This window comes from Nuphar pumila, chromosome 2 (assembly GCF_984573655.1).
Source record: "Nuphar pumila chromosome 2, dmNupPumi1.hap1.1, whole genome shotgun sequence".
Taxonomy (NCBI): Eukaryota; Viridiplantae; Streptophyta; class Magnoliopsida; order Nymphaeales; family Nymphaeaceae; genus Nuphar; species Nuphar pumila.
The window spans coordinates 3,965,667-3,984,490 of record NC_143250.1 but is presented as its reverse complement, the minus strand read 5'-3'; the positions used below and the strand labels follow the sequence as shown (position 1 = coordinate 3,984,490).

General features: G+C 38.9%; 1 protein-coding gene and 1 non-coding gene across 2 annotated transcripts; one reads left to right on the top strand and one right to left on the bottom strand.

Annotated features, from left to right (window-relative positions):
• Positions 1–202: 202 nt before the first annotated feature.
• Positions 203–275, bottom strand: TRNAF-GAA (transfer RNA phenylalanine (anticodon GAA)). Its single transcript has one exon. It is a non-coding gene; the product is annotated as a tRNA-Phe (tRNA).
• Positions 276–6,365: 6,090 nt separating this feature from the next.
• Positions 6,366–7,085, top strand: LOC149844520 (uncharacterized). The gene has a single exon (XM_089997191.1). It carries the CDS (start codon positions 6,366–6,368, stop codon positions 7,083–7,085), a length of 720 nt encoding a protein of 239 aa, XP_089853317.1.
• The last annotated feature ends 11,739 nt before the right edge of the window (positions 7,086–18,824 follow it).

Genomic DNA, 18,824 nt, shown 5'->3' with positions numbered 1-18,824 from the left:
CTTCGACTTGGGCAAGGGCCATGAAATTTTGAGCTTAGACCGCCTGCCTAACGGCCTAGGCCCCATCCCACTGTGCCAAACCCCTTTGGTCATGCACTTGAAAAAAATGAAGAAAATGTGCAATCCAGGCTCAACCCTTTTTCTTTCAAGTTACTCTTGAAAAAATTTAAAAAATGTTATTTGGTTAAAAAACGATATTTAATGCGGTGAGCGTGGATCGAACACGCGACCTTCAGATCTTCAGTCTGACGCTCTCCCAACTGAGCTATCCCCGCATGATTGTCTGTTTTTTCTATTATAAATTTTTTATATAGTAGCTTATTTTGAAAAGGTCATGGAAAAAGTCAAGCCCTTATCTTATGATTCAGCAAAAGGCTTTGTGGAGTCGGTGGACTACGGCCTCACTTTGCTAAGAGATGTAGTCTTACTTTTGTTCTCAATCTTTGAGGGGGCTGTGGTCCATGAAGCCATGTGCCCATTGCCCACCACCATAGCGACCCTTTTTCTCTTTGCACACTTGCATGTGAATCCTGTACAATGTACACCTTTCGTGCACTTTAAATAATTTAGTTGCACTGCAAATTGATAGACAAGTGAATAAAAAAATGCACCATTCCATACATGATACTATAGCAATAACACGAGTTTATCAATGGTTTCATTCATCCATGAATTTTTGGACAATTGAGGATAACCCTTTTCCAGCACCGGTTCAACTCCTCCTCCCTCTTCCATTGTTTTGTTGTATTCTTTTTGGGGTATGAAAAAAAAGTTGATTAAACAAGTGAAAAAAAGTTGATTAAACTAGTAATGATTTCAGTATTATAGTATTTTCTTTGCATCAAATATGGAATGGGATTATGGGTTTGTTTCCATATACCAAATAAGCACCCAAATTCTTTTTTCTTTTCTCAAATGGTTGAGAGATTTTTCCTTACTAAATAGACACAACCAAAATGGATGTGTTGAACCACAAAGGTGGTATCCCATGTGGTAAGGGGGGTCCTGTGTGAAGCTGAAGGCTCAGGATCGAATCCCTCTGCCACATGGGGCGGCTGTTCTTCTGCTAGGGGTCCGCCTAATCCCAGCTTGCCTTTCAAAAAAAAAAAAAAAGGATGTGTTGAGCAAAAACGTATAAAAAATTTAGGGACACTAAGAAAAACCTTTTGGAACATAGTGATAAGCTACAAGATCACTTTCAAGATTAAATCCAACCCATGATTTGCATGTAAAATACATATTTTCAGCCTATTTATATAGGCTCTTATAGTAGCATATGAAATTCAGATTCGGGTTCAGATCTACTTGGCCAGATCTATTTCAGACTTCAATTTCGGACTTACTGCTTGCAATTTATCTTTCAATTTGGATCAATCATGTTCTGGCCTGTATCCGAACTGTTGATACCCTATGTAAATGGAATTGTTGATAACCAGTGTGAATGGGTCTTTTGTATCTGGATCTTGGTATAACGGGATATAATCTCTGATTGGCAGACAAAGTTGTGTTCATAAAGGGTTAGCTCCTCCTGTTGTCTAAACTCTGTATATAAAGGGCTCTAGCTGGATCAAGGTCTTCTTGGGATTTGTATACTTTTGTGGGTTTGGGTTTAGACCCAATTTTATAGTCTGCTTGACCAATTCAGACCGGTTTGGGTTTGAACCAAATCCTAGGTCTAGTGGTGTTGAATGTAATGAGGTCTTCATGGGAAAATGATTTTCATCAGATTCAGGTTTTCACTTGAACAAAATTCTTTATTTGCATCTAACTGGGATGAGGTTTTTATGAGGTTCAGAACTTTGTTGGATTTGGGTATGAAACAGTACTTATCTAGTTGGTATGGATCTACTGCATTTGCTTTACATGGTTCCGGATCGGCCAGATAACCCGGTAACTTACACCTATAGGTTGGTTGTCTTCGAGGAAGAATTTGGGTATAATTTTGCAACTTCTTCGACTCCATGCGAAGTACAATTAAAACTTTGTACTTTCTAAATGTGCCCCGAAGTATGTTAAAGTGTCCTAGCAGGAGAGATAGACCCAAGGGGTTTGGCCTAGAGGGATGGGATCTAGGCCTTTTGATGGGCAATCTAGGTTCAAATCTCATGGTGCGCAAGCTGAAGCTTGGCGACTCCCTGGGGTCGAGGGGTAAGCCCTCAAGAGTTTTACGCTGACAGGACAGCGATTGTAAGTATGACAGGCTAAGCTAGAACGGCTAGGTCTCTGCGACTGGGGCGGTTTCTCCGAGAAAAAAAAAGGGGCCAAATATCTTATGGACCAAATTTAAAGGTAACTTCATCAACTAATTCATTTCAAAGATTATTATCATCTTTTGAGAGGTACATGAGCTTCAAAATGGGGGTCCTAAAAAGTGATACACTAGACACTTAGCTTTGCTGGCTTTTCCTTTTGATATGGTCATTGGCCCCCAACTTTTCATTTTTCAATGTCCTTACAATTTCACTAATTTAACAATGAACTCCATTTCATGAAGGAAGAAGAAGATAACATGGTCAAATTTTTACCACTTTAGGAATATAAAATTGATCACCACAATCATCATTACCATTGAGTCTTTCAAGGCTTCAAACGGATCTGATATGGTTGGATATCCGATCCGAGTTCAGCATGCTATTTCCAGGTATGGATCCTTTAAGTAAATTCTGAATGTGCATTCAAATCGGATTCAGATCTGTTCAATCGGATTATTTTCAGATTCGAGTTGGATTTGGAAGAGTTGATCCTAATCAAAATCCAACCTGCTTGCAAATTTTACATGCAAATAGCTTGTTTTTGTCCTATTTTTTCCAGAATCCAGTATTGCCACATGTATTTCGGACTCAGATTCAATCTTACCTCCTTGGATCTTATCTGGTTTGGATCCAAATTTGATCTTCTGTTTACATTTAGGATTTAGATTTGAATCTAGCGAGATCTGACCCAAGTCCGACCAATTTATGCCCCTATTCCTCCCATTCAAATGAGAAGTGTCATTGACTTCATCTAAAGCTAATTTCAATTAACATCATGTTTGGACATGAGGAATTAAAAAGGTAGTGTGAATGAAGTTCAATTCCCTCCCTTTGCACATCTTTGTCATGTTTACAGCTAGAGAATAGGGAGAAATCTTTTGAAACAACATTTTTTGTTAAACTTTAAGGATTTCAAAATATAGATAAATAATAACAAAACATGTAGAATAAAACAAACATTGCCCTAATATTTTGCTGATAAAGATACATGATATCCCATACAAGCTCTTCGAACCTGGCTAGGGGAGCAGCTGAATTTGCCCATAGATGAAGTGACATCTGGAGATCGAAACCTAAGGGGTGTATCCCATGTGCAAGCCAAAACATAAAGGAAAACTTTCTCAGTGGGGATTTGAAAAAGTGTCCTTGGAGCTTTACATGAAGGTGTCAGAATATGACACGATCAATGTTGCACCACTCAGCAATATGATTCAAAATATCAGTGGTTTTTCCTGGATTATAAAAAACACAAGACATACATGATAAAACCATGATGTTTTTATTTAAATGACAAAATAACAGTATTTTGAAAATATTGTAATTTTAATCAATGTTTTTATCAAAATCTATTACATTTTAGCAACATTTAAATAAATAAAATTTGCAATATCTGTCTCTGTGGCTTGAACTATCAATAGACCAAAACGCAGTCTAGGTCCAATTCTTTGTGTAGTACCCTTCTCATGACTGTGAATAGATATGAATATGAATACTAAGACAAAAAGAAATATTTTTCCTTAATTGCAAAAAAAAAAAAAATAGGTATGAATACTAACTGGCTTGGCCTGCGAGCTGGCTACCATGTCTAGGGCATGATATGACACTTTCTGAGGGCTAGGGCCCGCCATGAGAGAACAAAAGGGAACACCTTGGCTCAACCCGAGCCGTCGATCTCAACATACTGATTCGATGATAAATGTTCATTATTATTTTTTCTTTCTTCAGTAATTTGAGATATTTCAGTATTTTTTATTTATCCCCCAAATAGAGAAGAAAAATCTAGAAAACCAGCAAGTCAATAATTATTGTGGTTGTAATTATTTTCTAAGCCCATAATTATGAATCCACAAAATGACGAGCTGATTATAGCATAAATCATCCGGTCAATTCAATATCGTTATTATGCATAAGGTTTAGATATGAGACATGGACTTTTCAAATAGAGATCAATGGCTTGAAATTCTCAAACCAAGCACAATCATTCAAAGGGTGGAAATAATTGCAACCCCCAACATACATGATCACATCGGTCATGATATAAGTCAATTGCATGGCAGCATTTCCTCTATATTATCTCAGATAAAATCCTCAAAATTTGGCCGATAAATTCATCTCAGATTTTCCTAAGAAAAATGTATCCAAAATTAGATAATCTAGATACTAACCATAATTTAGTGAGATACCAGAATGAAATGTGATTATTTATATGAAAGATGCAACTAGACGATACTGTCCATGACTAAAAACAAAATTAAAACATAACCTGGGTGTTCTTGATTAGTTTGTCTCCTTTCAAGATGTTTGTTTTCAAATTAAAGAGGGTTTATTAGTTAGAATGGCGGATTTGATCTAGCATCTTAACCAAATTGATCTTGTGTGAGTTTGTGTTGCCTGAGCGTTGAATTCATTGAAAAAGATTGACAATGCATGAGTGCCCTATGGGGCATATCTGATTAAAATCTCTCTCACACTCACTCTCAATGAAATGCTTAGAAACGCCCTGCATGAATATAATGTCACACTTGGGCATCACTAATCTGAGAGAGAGAGAGAGAGAGAGAGAGAGAGAGAGAGAGAGAGAGAGAGAGATTGTACAAATATCTTATATCGCTTGACAGGTCACTTTAGATAAAAAAAATTGTAGATATTGACATATACGGTATACCTTACAATTTATTTAAATGATAGGGCTAGCAAACAAACCCAACCAATTGAATAGGAGTATTCAAGCTCGGCTCATTTTTGTAATAAGTTGAAATCGAGGCTCAGCACATGCATGGTGACCTCAACTTGGTTCATTTACAACAAAATCTGCTGAGCCAAGCATAAAGTGGTGCATTTACAAAATAAATACATTGTTTCAAAGCCACGAACAATTGAATTTGAACTCTAAACTTATTAAGCCAAATGCTTAATCTTCTATGCTCTAAGATATAAAATACATGTAAAACATTTATTACTGGTTAAAAAGCCTATAACGAACTGAGCTGACAACCAGTTTGTTTGTGTTCAGCTTGGAAAGCCTATTTTTTAAGTTTGAGCAGAGCTCTTTACGAGCTGAACACAAAGCAAACCATGAGCAGCTCGTCTCCTTTTTCAACCCTAGTTCTTCCACATTGTAACTACGCAGTCTTCTGGCCAACTTGGTATTACAGTAATTATTTGAAAATGAAGGGTTGTGCTCGTTCCCTGAACGGTTCATATTCTTTTCTTTCATCTTTGTTATTGCTTTTCCAATTTTCACAATACATACAGATGCCTAACCAATAGTAACCATTGATATCCAGACAGAAGCAATTCCCCCTTGTTGCTTCTGTTCCCCAGTTTCTTCTCTCTTCAAAAATCAAAGTACACATTTGTTGGTTCTTCCCATCCCTCAGCTCCCCCTTTACATGGCATACCTCTTCACATTCTGAGTCAACTGCTCTCTCTCTCTCTCTCTCTCTCTAGAACACTATTTCAACTGCGCATTCTTGTCTTTTGTCTTTGCATTAAATCTTTACCATTATTACCACCGAAATGGTATCCCATGTGGTAAGCAGGGTCTTGTGCCAAGCTGAAGGCCTAGGTTCGAATCCCTCTAACACATGGGGCTTGACAGATATCTGGTGAGGGTCTGCCTAACCCCAGCTTGCCCATAAATTTTTTTTTTTATCATTTTATTGCTCCCTTTACATGGCATACCTGTTTACATTCTAAGTCAATTACTCTCTCTAGAACACTGTTTCAACTTTCAAGAGTGCATTCTGGTCTTTGCATCAAATCTCTCTGTCTCTTGCATGAAATATTTATCATTTTTTATGCTCTCTCTTGCTGAAAAAAGGAACTCCATGAATGCTTCTCTTACATATATGTTAAAAGGAGGTATTCATTTCGAGTCATCTTTCTTTCTCTCTCTAGAAATATCCACTTCGCGGGTGGTTTATCACTTGGGTACGTCTCCAGATTCTCTCTGTTTATCTATCTAGAGAGTCAATCCTGTGAATGCTAATGGTTGTTTAGAATTCCTTGGGAGTTTTGATCCTCAACTCTCTTTCTAAAAAAGTTAGAAAAACCAATCTCAAAAACGATAGTTTGTTGCCGAATTAGGAGTCGCCGGATACCTTCAGAAAGATGGGTTCCACGTTCTCATCTATGAATTCCAATCCTTTGCTCTCGGTTTTCGTCTCCTTCTACGCGCTGGTTCTGCTCTACGCCCCTCACCTATTTCTCAGGCTACTCCTCTCGCCGGTTCTCATTTCCACCGGCGTCCTCCTGGCTGGAATCATCCATCTGGGGGCGACCAAGAACCAGAAGCAACCCGAAAGCCCGAAACCATCTATAGAATACGAAGATGGGGAGTGTGAGGAGGATGAGAGGGAAACGGGGGCGGTTTTCCGGCGAGAGCAGCGGTTTTCCGACATCTTCGTCGAGTGGAACCGGCGAGCTCCTTTAGAGGTGATATACGAGGAGTACGAAGGAGAGGAGGAGGAAGAGGAGGACGAGGTGGCCGGAGATTGGCCGGCATATTTCCCCCCGGCGAGGGGGCGGGAGGAGACGTGCTCTCTGGGGTTCTGCTACCCGGACTCCGACACGGACAGCTCGCGGGATGGTGGTTTTCCTGCGATGGAGGAATGGGAGACGCCGGAGAGCCAGTGCTTCCGGTGGGAGGAGGAGAAGGACGAGGGGTTGATCGAGATACCCCTCTTCTTGGGCAAGGACAGGTGCCGGTCGGAGGGTAGAGGGTTGGGGTTCTTTCCGGTGGACGAGGACAATCTCATCGAGATCGATCTGTTTCATCAGACGGTTGTCAAGAGCCCGACGTTTTCAGCGAGGATTCAGACGGCCACTTGATTCTGTCTTAGGCCTGTAAGAGACTTTCATTGATCAAAACCATAGTTACCAGGAAGCCAAATGGATACGCGATGCGTAATGCGGAAGCGGGGAAGCGAGTTTTCGTCAGGCTTGGCGCTTTTCGTTTCGGAAGAGCGCTTGCCCTATATAAGAGCATTTCTGGTAACTATGTTCAAAATCATTTTTTTAATAATAAGATTTCATATATATATATATATATATATCAAAATAACGGTTGTTGCTTTTATCTATGATGTAATTGTGTACCACATTGTGTTACGGGTTCGGGTTGCCTGTGGGATAGGCTGCCAGGACTGTGATAGTAAGTACGGCAGAAAGATCCGGCGTGGTTTATTTCTTCATGTAAATATTTAAAAAAGTAAAAAAATATTCTTTTAATTTTGTAATAATGTTGTAGCATTAAGTTACTGCTTTTGATAGATTTTCATCTTTCTATTATTTTTTATAGTCAAGCTGGGGTTAGGCAGGAACCGTACCAGTGTTCAGTGCTCTCCCATCAAGTGTGAATTGCATACATGGCTGTTGCCTAAGTATTTCAAGAAGCTAATCAGGTGTTTTGTCTATCTATGGTCTGTTTGAAGCCTTGCATTACATGCAGCAATAGTTTTATAATTAGTGTTTCTTTTGGAAATTGTCTTTTGGGAATTGTCTAACAATCTCCTTATCTTCTTTTCAGCATTAATGTGTTAGAAAGAGGGTGAGAGTGCATTTTCATTGCTAATGGATGTAGTTTTCCTCCTTTATATATATATATTGAGTGGTAGTTGTACAACCTTTAGGTGTGCCGTTACCTGCACAACCACACCTGTGATGGACGGCCACAAAAAAAACTTGAAAAGGGGCAAGAATGTGCTTTTTTCGTGTTTTTACCTCTTTAGCAACAGTTTTTTACCATAAAGGTCTCAGTGAAAAATAAAGACCTAAAATGCGCATTATTAACTTCGCTAGTGGTTTGCTCATTTTACATAAGAGAAGCCTAATATTATGGAGCTTTGACGAAAGTTTAATTTTTCTTCGAAAGTTTGTTTTGCAAACACCTCTTCTTCAGGGGAGAGAGAAGTAATTTTCATTTCTCATTTAGGTAAGGGCTAACTCTGAGTCTCTTTTTTTGAGAAAAAAGAGAGGAGAATTTTCGTCACGAATGTGTTGAGTCGGACCTCAAATGCTTTTTTTCACCCAAGATTTTAAGAAAATTTTGTCAATTTGTCAATCAAATTATTTGTTGATTTCAAAATCTTTATTACACAACTACCATTCTCTCTCATATATATATATATATATGAGAGAAAGAGAGTGCCCGTAGATGGCCGAAAATGGCTGGTTTTGCAAAAAAAAAAATTAGCCTTTTTTTGACGGGCAATCAGCCAGAAAATGACCAGCCTGGTACTGTCCTGACTGGACCCTACCATGCTGGCCAGTTTACTGCAAAAAAATGCCGGCATGTGGGTTGCTCAAATAAGGGGGGAAATGACATTAAGGGTGTGTTTGGATTAATGTCAATTCTCAGGAATGAGAATTCATTTTGTATGCTCTAGATAAAAATAAACATATTGTAATGTTTGAGAAAATTTGTAAGACCCATCTAAGATACAAAGAGACAGATGTAATGTTTGGGATACCAGAGGCACCTGTAATGGTAATCCATCATAGGTGACTCTGACCTGATATCAAATCTAAAGCGGTTCATGTAAAACGTTTTATTTAAAATGTCTACGTATAAATGGCATCTAGCCTGTGTCGATATGATTGCTAACTGCCCTTGGCAACATATGGATCATGTAAAATGTCAATATACAAGTTTTTTTTTTCGGACTAAAAAACATGTTTTTCATAAAAAAACCATGAATCGAGCAGGTTGAGCATATCTATGAAGTTAGATTGAGTCAAAACCATTTTCATGGTGAGATTCCTACTAGATTATACCTACAATTGACTGTATTAAATATATAACCCCTACTTATCAGGATGTTGTAGGACCTAACAATCCAAATCTTGTATAAGTAGTAAATAGAAGAAGTTTAAAGATTTTTTCACGGGGGACTCAACATTTAATGCAACGGTATGTGTCATACTCAAAGCTTGACTTATGAAGCATGAAATTTTGAAAAGAAAAATAAGACTTGACATAGCAATGGACCCACATACAAGCCTAATGTTTTGGGCAGAGGGCCTTATCATTCATTGCAACATCAAATAAAAATGTGACCTGACCCAAAGGGGTTTGGCGTAGTGGGGTGGGTGGGGCCTTAGCTGATGGACGGGCAGTTAAAGTTCGATTCTCATGGGTGTCGCTCCTCTGCTCAAGCCAATTTCTAGCATAGACCTCGGGGGCAGGGGTTTTAGCCTTGGAGTTTTACACTGCCAGCATGACAACTATAGGTATGGCAGGCTGAGCAAGAGTAATCAGATCTTCGTGCCGAGTGCAGTTTCTTTGAGTTATAAATTTAAAAAAAAAACTATGACCTGCATAGGACCCCATCAGCACACGGTTCGATGATATGTCCTTCATTTGTCATAATCTAAAGCTAAAAGAAACATGTTTCTTCATTGTGGTTAGGGGTGTGAACGGGTCCGGTTTACCAGGAACCAACCCAATAATAAAAAATATTATTTTATTGGGTTTGGTTCATGTAGTTTTTTCGGGTCTGAACTCAATACCATACCCAAAAATTTGATCCAAGTCTGGTTCCACCTGGGTCCAAACCCAACCCAACCCTTTAACACACCTAATTGTCGTATAGGATTTGAAGCAACTAACTTTAGGTTGGTACATGTCCTCTTCCAAAACCAAGTAATGTATGACTTGTTGTCTGAGTTGCTTCTTGGAGAAATGTGAAAACAAAGGAATCCCATTATTTTCATCATAGTTTCATGTATGCCCCTTGAGGTTATGAGGGCCAAAATGGAGAACAAGTATCATGGATAATATAATCCTCAAAGATATGAAAAACCAAATTTGGTGCAATATAATTTTTATTTCAGCACCAGTTGACATGTACAGATTGTTTTGAAGATGATCATCACACTTGTGAGATTCAAACATCGGTGAGAATAGTTGGGGACTATTGAAAACATTTAATTTTTTCATATTTATTGAGAAGAAACCCGGTTCAGGTGATGGGACTTTGGACTTATTGATGCCCTGTTGTATGGCTAACCCCCAAGCAACCAAGACTCCTTTGCCGCCCTCTTGACTACCAAGAAGTGTGTCATGCAATGTTGTCAGTATCTCGTTGGCACTACTTAACCGAACAATGCTCGACGTTTGTGCCACCACATAACGATGCATTAATGACGATACTGATGCCTATCGCATGTCATGCTACCATCGCACATCACCGATCAAGCGAACACATACCGTGTGTTCCTACACTCGATGCATTTTTCACTCAGCAGAGTTCTGCACTATACATGCCCTATTTCGAAAAATCGGCTCAGGATATTCTTGTCCACTCAAAACCATTGTCGTCCTCGACAATGCTGGTGTAGGTAAGAATACAGTCTTTAGTAATATGCCAATTTTTTTTGTACTTGTCTTTGGTTTACTTTTTTTCTTCAACCTACTCAACTTTTTCTGGTTTGCATCCACCATCACCGCAACCTTTAACACGCCAAGTCAAATACCATTAACGCATCTCAGATCACTTAGACAATAGTCTTCTGCTTTATCAATATCGCTCATAAAACCTCTGTGTAGTTTCAAACACAAGCGGGTCATCCTCGTTCGCATGACAAATTTGTTGTCTTAATGCTCATGGTTGTGGTGCCTTCCAACCCCAGCAAGGGCAAGTCCAAGTCCAAGCCTTTTGTGGTTCTCACAGACAAAGTCGACCATCAATGCGTACCGCAGGGATATCAACTCCCTTAAACACCAACTTGCGATTTTTTAATTGTCCAAACTAGTCCTCAAGTGGGGGACATCTGCTTACGTATCACCTCAATGCGGTCCTCCAAAGTGTCTTCCTGGGCACTCGTCTTCACAAGGGCACTTTGCCCCAATGTTGCATTCTCCTCCCGAAGTAAGCACGTTGTACTCTCTCTCAGAGTCAGCAAAATATTCTCGCATGAACCAACGAGCCACGAACAATAACTTTTTCTACACATACAATCTATTGAAGATTTGCCAACTCAAGAGACCAAAGCAACGAGCCTTCTTCTCAACGTGGGCACTCCACTAACCTACAATATTGAGAGAGTATCTAGAAGTTTAATTGAGTCTCCCATACTTAAATGTGCAAATTCATCCAGCTGAATCCAACGTGCATTCTCTATATGCACAAGGCAAACACCACGCTCTACCTGTGAGCCTAATGCACAACTGGTAGGAATATTTAGCTTATCTTCATTCCCTTAGACAACTGAACAATAATCTTACACTTCTGCTTGCTTTTTATCGACAAGATGTCTTATATCATCCTACCAATATCTTGATTCTTTGCTTGGCCCACTACACTTTAACTGCGTAAAATTACGTAACCAGGATAAACCATCGATGTTCTCTTCAGTGTCTCACACAATGAAGAACAAGGTCTCCGTAAATCTTTCTTCTATGATGTCCTGAATCGTTTGGTCTACGATTCAAATGAACTGGCACATACACATTCTCAAGTGAATCATTCTGAACTAAAAAATAATTTAGGAATATTTTATGTCAATCAGGATGTTAAAACTATTAAAATATAACTCAACAGCTTTTACATTTATTCAAAATAGCTGATTCAGGTTAGTAGTCCTGATTCAAGTATATTCTGACAACATTGGTGCCATGTACTTAATCTTAATATATTTTTTTGAAAGGCAAGCTGAGGTTAGTGGGACTCACAACTATACCATTGGGTTTTGAACCTGCGATGTCCCAACACAAGGTGACGTGCACTAGCTGCTCCAACCAGACAAGGGGGCTCTCAATGTGAAAGATTTGTTGTAAGTAGTCCATTGGCATGGAGCGTACATCCTACAAAAACAAGTGGGTCGGGTCTGAAAAAGTGCCCGATCCATTGGTAGAGCTTCTGTCCACAACCCCATGAATGCCGTAGTATGTTTCACCGCACTCGGCCTAAACTTTTGTCATGGGGATCATCGTCAGACAATGTGTCCATGGGGCATGTGGCCTGCACATCAATTTTGTGTAGGTTTGGATCAGTTATTCTACTGTTTGGACCTGATCCACAACTGTACAAATGGATCCATGCAGGACCTGATCTGCACCTGGTTGCCACTGTGATAAGCAAATCCAAGAAGCGCTACCAAAATCCAAAAGCAGGAACTATGGCTCCTTTGAGAAAAGAAAATCATGAACTATATGAAGAGCTCAACTTCTACTATAGTTTTTGCCTACGAATCCAAGTTCCAGGGGAGCTTTAAGCTGTTGTGTCTTGAGAGTCCAAACTTTGGAAACCAAGCCTGCAGCGGCTGCACATGCCACAACAACATAGAGAGAGAGAGAGAGGTGGGGTTAGGGTGGGGCCATGTTGTCTTGGTGGGTCGAGCCACCGGGGCCCGTCAATGGCAGACTGACAGTCTGGCAGAGTGGGGACCCCTGGACAGGGGAGGTGCAGGGCGGAGCTGGGCCTATGCGGAAAGATAGAGAACTCGGGCCGGGGGTGGAGTCGTGCCACCGTGGTGGGGCTGGCTGGTCTGGCAGAGCATGGACAATTGGACAGGGGAGGCACAGGAGTGTAGCTGGGCTTCATGGTGGGGCCGAGCCGATTGGGGAGGCACAAGGGCGGAGCTGTGCCTGAGAGAGAGAGAGAGAGAGACGGGATTACAAAATGGGAGAAGGGGGCACTGGTGCCACATAGTTGCCGGGTCAGGATGGGCACTAGCCACATAGTCGCAGGGTCAGGTGATACCACCAGGACTCATTACCCCCCTTGGGTTTTTTTTTTTTTTTGAGTTAGGGTGGGCACGTGTCCACCCTAACCTTAACGTGACTCAACCATGGTATTAGTCATATTTTCTTGTATTGTCTTTTAAGGCCAGGTTTGAGAAACGAACTAAAAAGCCTTATAGTAAATTTAGCTCTCTACCTTCGAGGTGGTATACCATGCGGTAAGCGGGGTCCTGTGTCAAGCTGAAGTTCCAGGATTGAATTCCTCTGCCGCATGGGGGGTGGCTGGTGTTCTGGTAACCCCAGCTTGTTTTTCAAAAATAAAAAATAATAAAATAAAATAAAGGTAGCTTTCCATATGTCATAAAACCTATGCATCAAAGGAGCGAATCAGTGATCACACAGGTGCATTTCTCCTCGACCAGTTACTTTGATGAGGAAAAATGGAGGAAAGACAAGCCCACCCACTGAGATAGGTGGGCCAAGTGTAAAGCTTGTTCTTAAATTCTGCTTCCTTACTTTTTTGGGCTGTAAATCTTGTAAATTTATTTTTTGATGTATATACCTTTGAATATGCTGCAATAAAAGGAAGGGAGCCTTTCTCCCAGCATTTTTTATTGAGAAAAAAAATCTACCAAAATATAAACTTGGTATGAACTAAGCCAGTCACTAGAATATGAGAACTGAAAATATGAGAACTAATGTGGGAATCACAATTTTTATGGATTTTTTATTCTTTTCTCTTAAATCTACCCGTGATCTACATGTTTGGTTTTATAAGAATCCCCTCTTAAATCATCCAATTTTGTTGCATGAATGAGTTTTTTGTAAGGCCTTAAAATCAATGGCTTGTAATCTTGATAAATATTCAAGCATTCAAAAATTACATTTTTCATCGAAAATACACGATCCAATGGTTGATTCCTAACAAATTCATCATGCCAAGCACATCCACATGGTTGGATTTGCATAAAAGTATTGAAAATGCCCATGTTTTCAGTTCTTTTCTAATATCTCAGTTCTCATATTCTAGTGATTCTGAACTAAGCATATCTGACACTTTGTTTGTTTTTTTTTGCAGAAAGCAACCCCACATAAGTGTTCATGGTTCATTTGCGAGGAATCGTCACTTCAAAACCCAGTTCATATGGGAGTTTGTAAGATGTCAATATCGAGAATTGCTTGTGTGTGCGTTGGAAGACCACAACGCGGACTCTTAGGTGCTTCAATGGAAGACCATTGATTTTTTTATTTGCCGGAAAACCAGTTTATTTGCCGGAAAAAACAGTTTTTAAAATATGTAGATCACGTCTACAGTGTCAGATTTAGTCTAACAACTTCCACCCAAGAGTTTTGACTCGTTGATACTGTATGGACGTGCATACCTAAGACTTATCCTCATAACCACATCTAAGGAAAGTGTTTAAACTCTAATGTTTTACTCAAGAGCAATATTACATAAAGCAACATATTAACCAAGGGAATTAGGCTATATTCAAGTGTTGCTCATTCAAATGACAAAAAAAAAAGAACTTTTGATGATCTTAATCCCAAGCCTTCAAATGCATTGTTCGGTAAATCCTGTGACCCACAATAAACAAATGTTTATGAATTGAGCCGATGTACTTTCTCAAGATCATTTCCAAATGTATATGACAGTAGTCTCATGTTTTCTAAAACGGTTCCACGACACAATTATTGGGTTTCCCTTCTTTGTGGGACCCATCTATTTAGTGAATAGATCTTTTGATACCTGCTGATTTATGGCATTCTTTGGAATTGCTCATTATCATTATTTCAGAGGATTCTCAAAGCATGTCCATTGATTGTCTCAAGGACTATTTTCTATATTTGCTGAAAAGCAATAGTCTCTTGGCATTGTGTGCATGGTTTTTTTTTATGCTGTAGAGCAGTGCGTGTGTTTCTGCTAGCAAGGAGTGCTTCTCCACTTCTTTTTGGACTGCTTCATGTGGTTAGTTCTTCAGAACATTTGGTGAGGTCTTTCCTCTTGTTACTTTTTGTTACACCTTTGTATGTTTGCAAGGCTTATACCTTTTGGCCACTTTGTAAACTCTGTTTGAAGATAGTGAAAGGGACTGATTTATCAGTCGCCGTGGACGTCCCTCAGTTTGAGGGAACCACGTAAATCTTTGTGTGCTTCTATAATTTTCTGTTGTTATATATATTGCTTTCATTGATTTTCACTTGTGAGAAAGCTTGTTTTTCTCAACATCTGGTATCAAAGCTTGGTTAATCCAGTTTTGATTCATTATATTTTGTGTGTGAAAATTATGGAAAACAATGTTGGGCGTATGATTAGCTTGAATGACACAAATTGGATGACTTGGAAAACAAAAATGAAAGATCTTTTGGTTTGTAAAGATTTGGATAGACCCATAGAGAGTGCTAGCGGTAAACCGGAATAGATGAAAGATGACGAGTGAAAAAAGCTAGACCAAAAAGTTATCGGTTTCATTCGGCAATGGATTGATGATAGTGTTTTTCATTACGTCTCTGAAGAAAATTCAGCAAATGGTCTTTAGATCAAACTGAAGAGTGTTTATGATAGAAAGACAACAGTGAATAAAGTTTTTCTATTTCGAAAGCTTGTGAATCTCAAATATAAAGAGGGTACTTCTATTGCAGAACATTTGAATGAGATTAAGAGCATTGTAAATCAGTTGGCCACGATGAAAATTACCTTTGATGATGAGTTGCAAGCCTTGTTACTTCTTAGTTCACTTCCTGAAAGTTGAGAAACCTTGGTGGTCACAGTTAGTAACTCTACACCTGATGGAATGGTAACAATGAGCCAAGTTACTAGCAGTCTATTGAATGAAGAGACAAGAAGAAAATCATCAGGTCCTTCTCACTCCGAGGTACTTGTGATGAAAAATCGGGAGAGAGGTAGGAGTAAGAGTAGGGCTCCACAGAATCGTGATAAATCTAGAGGTTGTTCAAGCTCGAGTTCAAAGAAAGACATCGAGTGCTATTATTGTCACAAGAAAGGGCACATGAAACAGGAGTGCAGAAAACTCAAGTTCAAAGAGCAGAATAAAGAGAAAAATTCAGAGAAAAAGCAAAATGATACAATTGCAGTCACAGATGGTGAACTCATGATTATCTGTGATGATACTAGCATTAATTTGATTGAACAAGAGACAGATTGAGTAATTGATTATGGAGCTTTATTTCGTGTTACCTCGCAGGCTGATTTCTTTACTTCTTACTCGCAAGGTGATTTCAGGAATGTTCAAATAGGAAATGAAGATATGTCAAAAATTATCGGTGTAGGTGACATTTGCTTGAAAACAAATATTGACTGCAAATTGTTACTTAAAGATGTGAGACATGTACCAGATATTCAACTAAATTTAATCTCTGCTGAAAAGTTAGATGATGAAGGCTACAACAACAATTTCAGTGATGGAAGGTGGAAGTTATCCAAAGGTTCTTTGGTGTTAGCAAAAGGAAAGAAGACGTGTTTTCTTTACACTATGCCAGCAAAGATATGCAAGGGTGTTGTGAATGTTGTGGAGAATGACTCATCCACCGATTTATGACATAGAAGGCTCGGGCATATGAGTGAGAAAGGATTTCAAGTTTTGTTCAAAAAAGAGCTTTTAGCGGGGATAAAAGGTACATTTTTTAAAACATGTGTTCATTATTTTCATGGTAAACAAAATAGATTATCATTTTGTAGAAACATTGAATCTAGAAAATCTCATGTTCTAGATTCGGTACATTCTGATGTATGTTGTCCTTTAAATGTTAAGACTCTTGATGGTGCACTATATTTTGTTACTTTTATTGATGATCACTCTAGAAAAGTTTGAGCTTATACACTGAAAACTAAAGATTAAGTTCTAGATGTATTTAAGCATTTTCAAGCCATGTTGAAAGAGAAACTGGTAGACAGTTGAAATATGTTTGCTCGGATAATGATGGTGAATACATTGGGTCATTTGATCAGTATTGCACCAATCATGTCATTAGACATGAAAAGACAATAAAAAAGACACATCAACGGAATGGGGTTGCAGAGAGAATGAATCGCACCATTCTTGAGAGTCAGATGTTTGATGTCACATTTCAAATTGCCAAGACCTTTTTGGGGTGAGGCAATGAGGACAACAATTGATCTTATCAATTTTTCTCCTTCTATTCCGTTGAATGACGTTGTTCTAGAGAAAGTTTGGACAGAAAAGAAAGTCTCCTATGATCACTTGAGAGTATTTGGATGCAGAGCTTTTGTTTATATTTCAAAGGATGAGAGGTCCAAACTTGATCCTAAAGCAAATTAGTGCATATTTCTTGACTATGGGCATGAACAATTTGGCTACAAATTATATGATTCAATTGATAAAAAGGTTGTTAGAAGTTGAGATGTTGTTTTTTTTGAAAGATCAGACTATTGAAGACATTGACAAGCTTGAGACAACTGAGTTTAGCACTGAAGATCTTGTTGACTTAGATCCTCTTGATCCACCTACTGTTCAGGATATCATTGAGGAGATGCAAGCATCTCATGATAATGTAGATGAAGAAAATGTTGAACCAGAGATTGAGGGGGAGCAGTCACCCCAAGAGCCACCTCTACAGTCACCGTTAAGGAGATCTACCAGAGAGAAACAATCATTTAGAAAATACTCTTCATATGAGTATGTGATGATAACAGATCAAGGAGAGACAGAGACTTATCAAGAAGTTTTAGAGCATAAAAATAAAACTGAGTAGTTTAAGGCAATGAAAGAGGAAATAAAATCATTGCATGAGAATCACACCTATGATTTGGCGAAGCCACCTAAAGGGAAGAAGATTTTGAAAAACAAATGGGTCTTCAGACAAAAGAATGATGGGAACAACTCTCAACCTAGATTCAAGGCACAACTTGTTGTGAAAGGATTTGGTCAGAAGAAGGGAGTTGATTTTGATGAGATCTTCTCACCAGTTGTGAAGATGTCCTCCATCCAAACTGTACTTGGTATAGCTGCAAGTATGAATTTAGAAGTTCAACAGCTTGATGTGAAGACCATTTTTTTGAATAGTGACTTAGAAGAAGAAATTTATATGGAACAACCTGAGGGTTTTATTGAGAAGAGTAAAGATCAGTTGGTTTGCAAACTAACGAAGAACTTGTATGGATTGAAGCAAGCACCGAGACAGTGGTACAAAAAATTTGATTCTTTCATGACTGAGCATGGGTATTCAAGAACCACCATAGATCATTGTGTGTTTGTGAAGAAATTTTCATATGGTAATTTTACTGTTCTCTTGGTCTATGTTGATGATATGCTAATTGTGGGCCAAGACACAAGAAAGATTAGCAAGCTGAAGTTAGAGTTGAGTAAGTTCTTTGCCATGAAGAACTTAGGTTCAGCAAGACAAATTCTTGGGATGAGAATCGTTCATGACAGATCACATGGGCTGATCTGATTATCACAAGAGAGTTATATTAAAAAGGTTCTTGAGAGGTTCATTATGGACAAAGCAAAGCCTATCAATTGTCCTCTTGCAGACCATTTCAAACTTAGCTCAAGACAATGTCCTACAAGTAACGAAGAAAAAAATGAGATGTAGAAAACTCCCTATGCTTCAGCAGTTGGTTCTTTGATGTATGTCATGGTTTGTACTCGATCGGATATTGCTCATGCAGTTGGGGTTGTTAGTCGATTTTTATCAAATCTGGGGAAAGAACACCGGGCAACAATGAAATGGATTATGTGGTATCTTTAGGGCACTTCAAAGATGAGTTTGTGTTTTGGAAAAGGAGAGCCTATTCTTGATAGGTTCACAGATTCTGATATGGCTGGTAATGTCGATAGTTGAAAATCTACTTCTGGTTATTTGATTACTTTTGCAGGGGGAGCAATTGCATGGCAATCGAG

Bases quoted from the DNA above. Each gene is read 5' to 3' on its own strand.
- LOC149844520 (XM_089997191.1), top strand. From the start codon at position 6,366: ATGGGTTCCACGTTCTCATCTATGAATTCCAATCCTTTGCTCTCGGTT.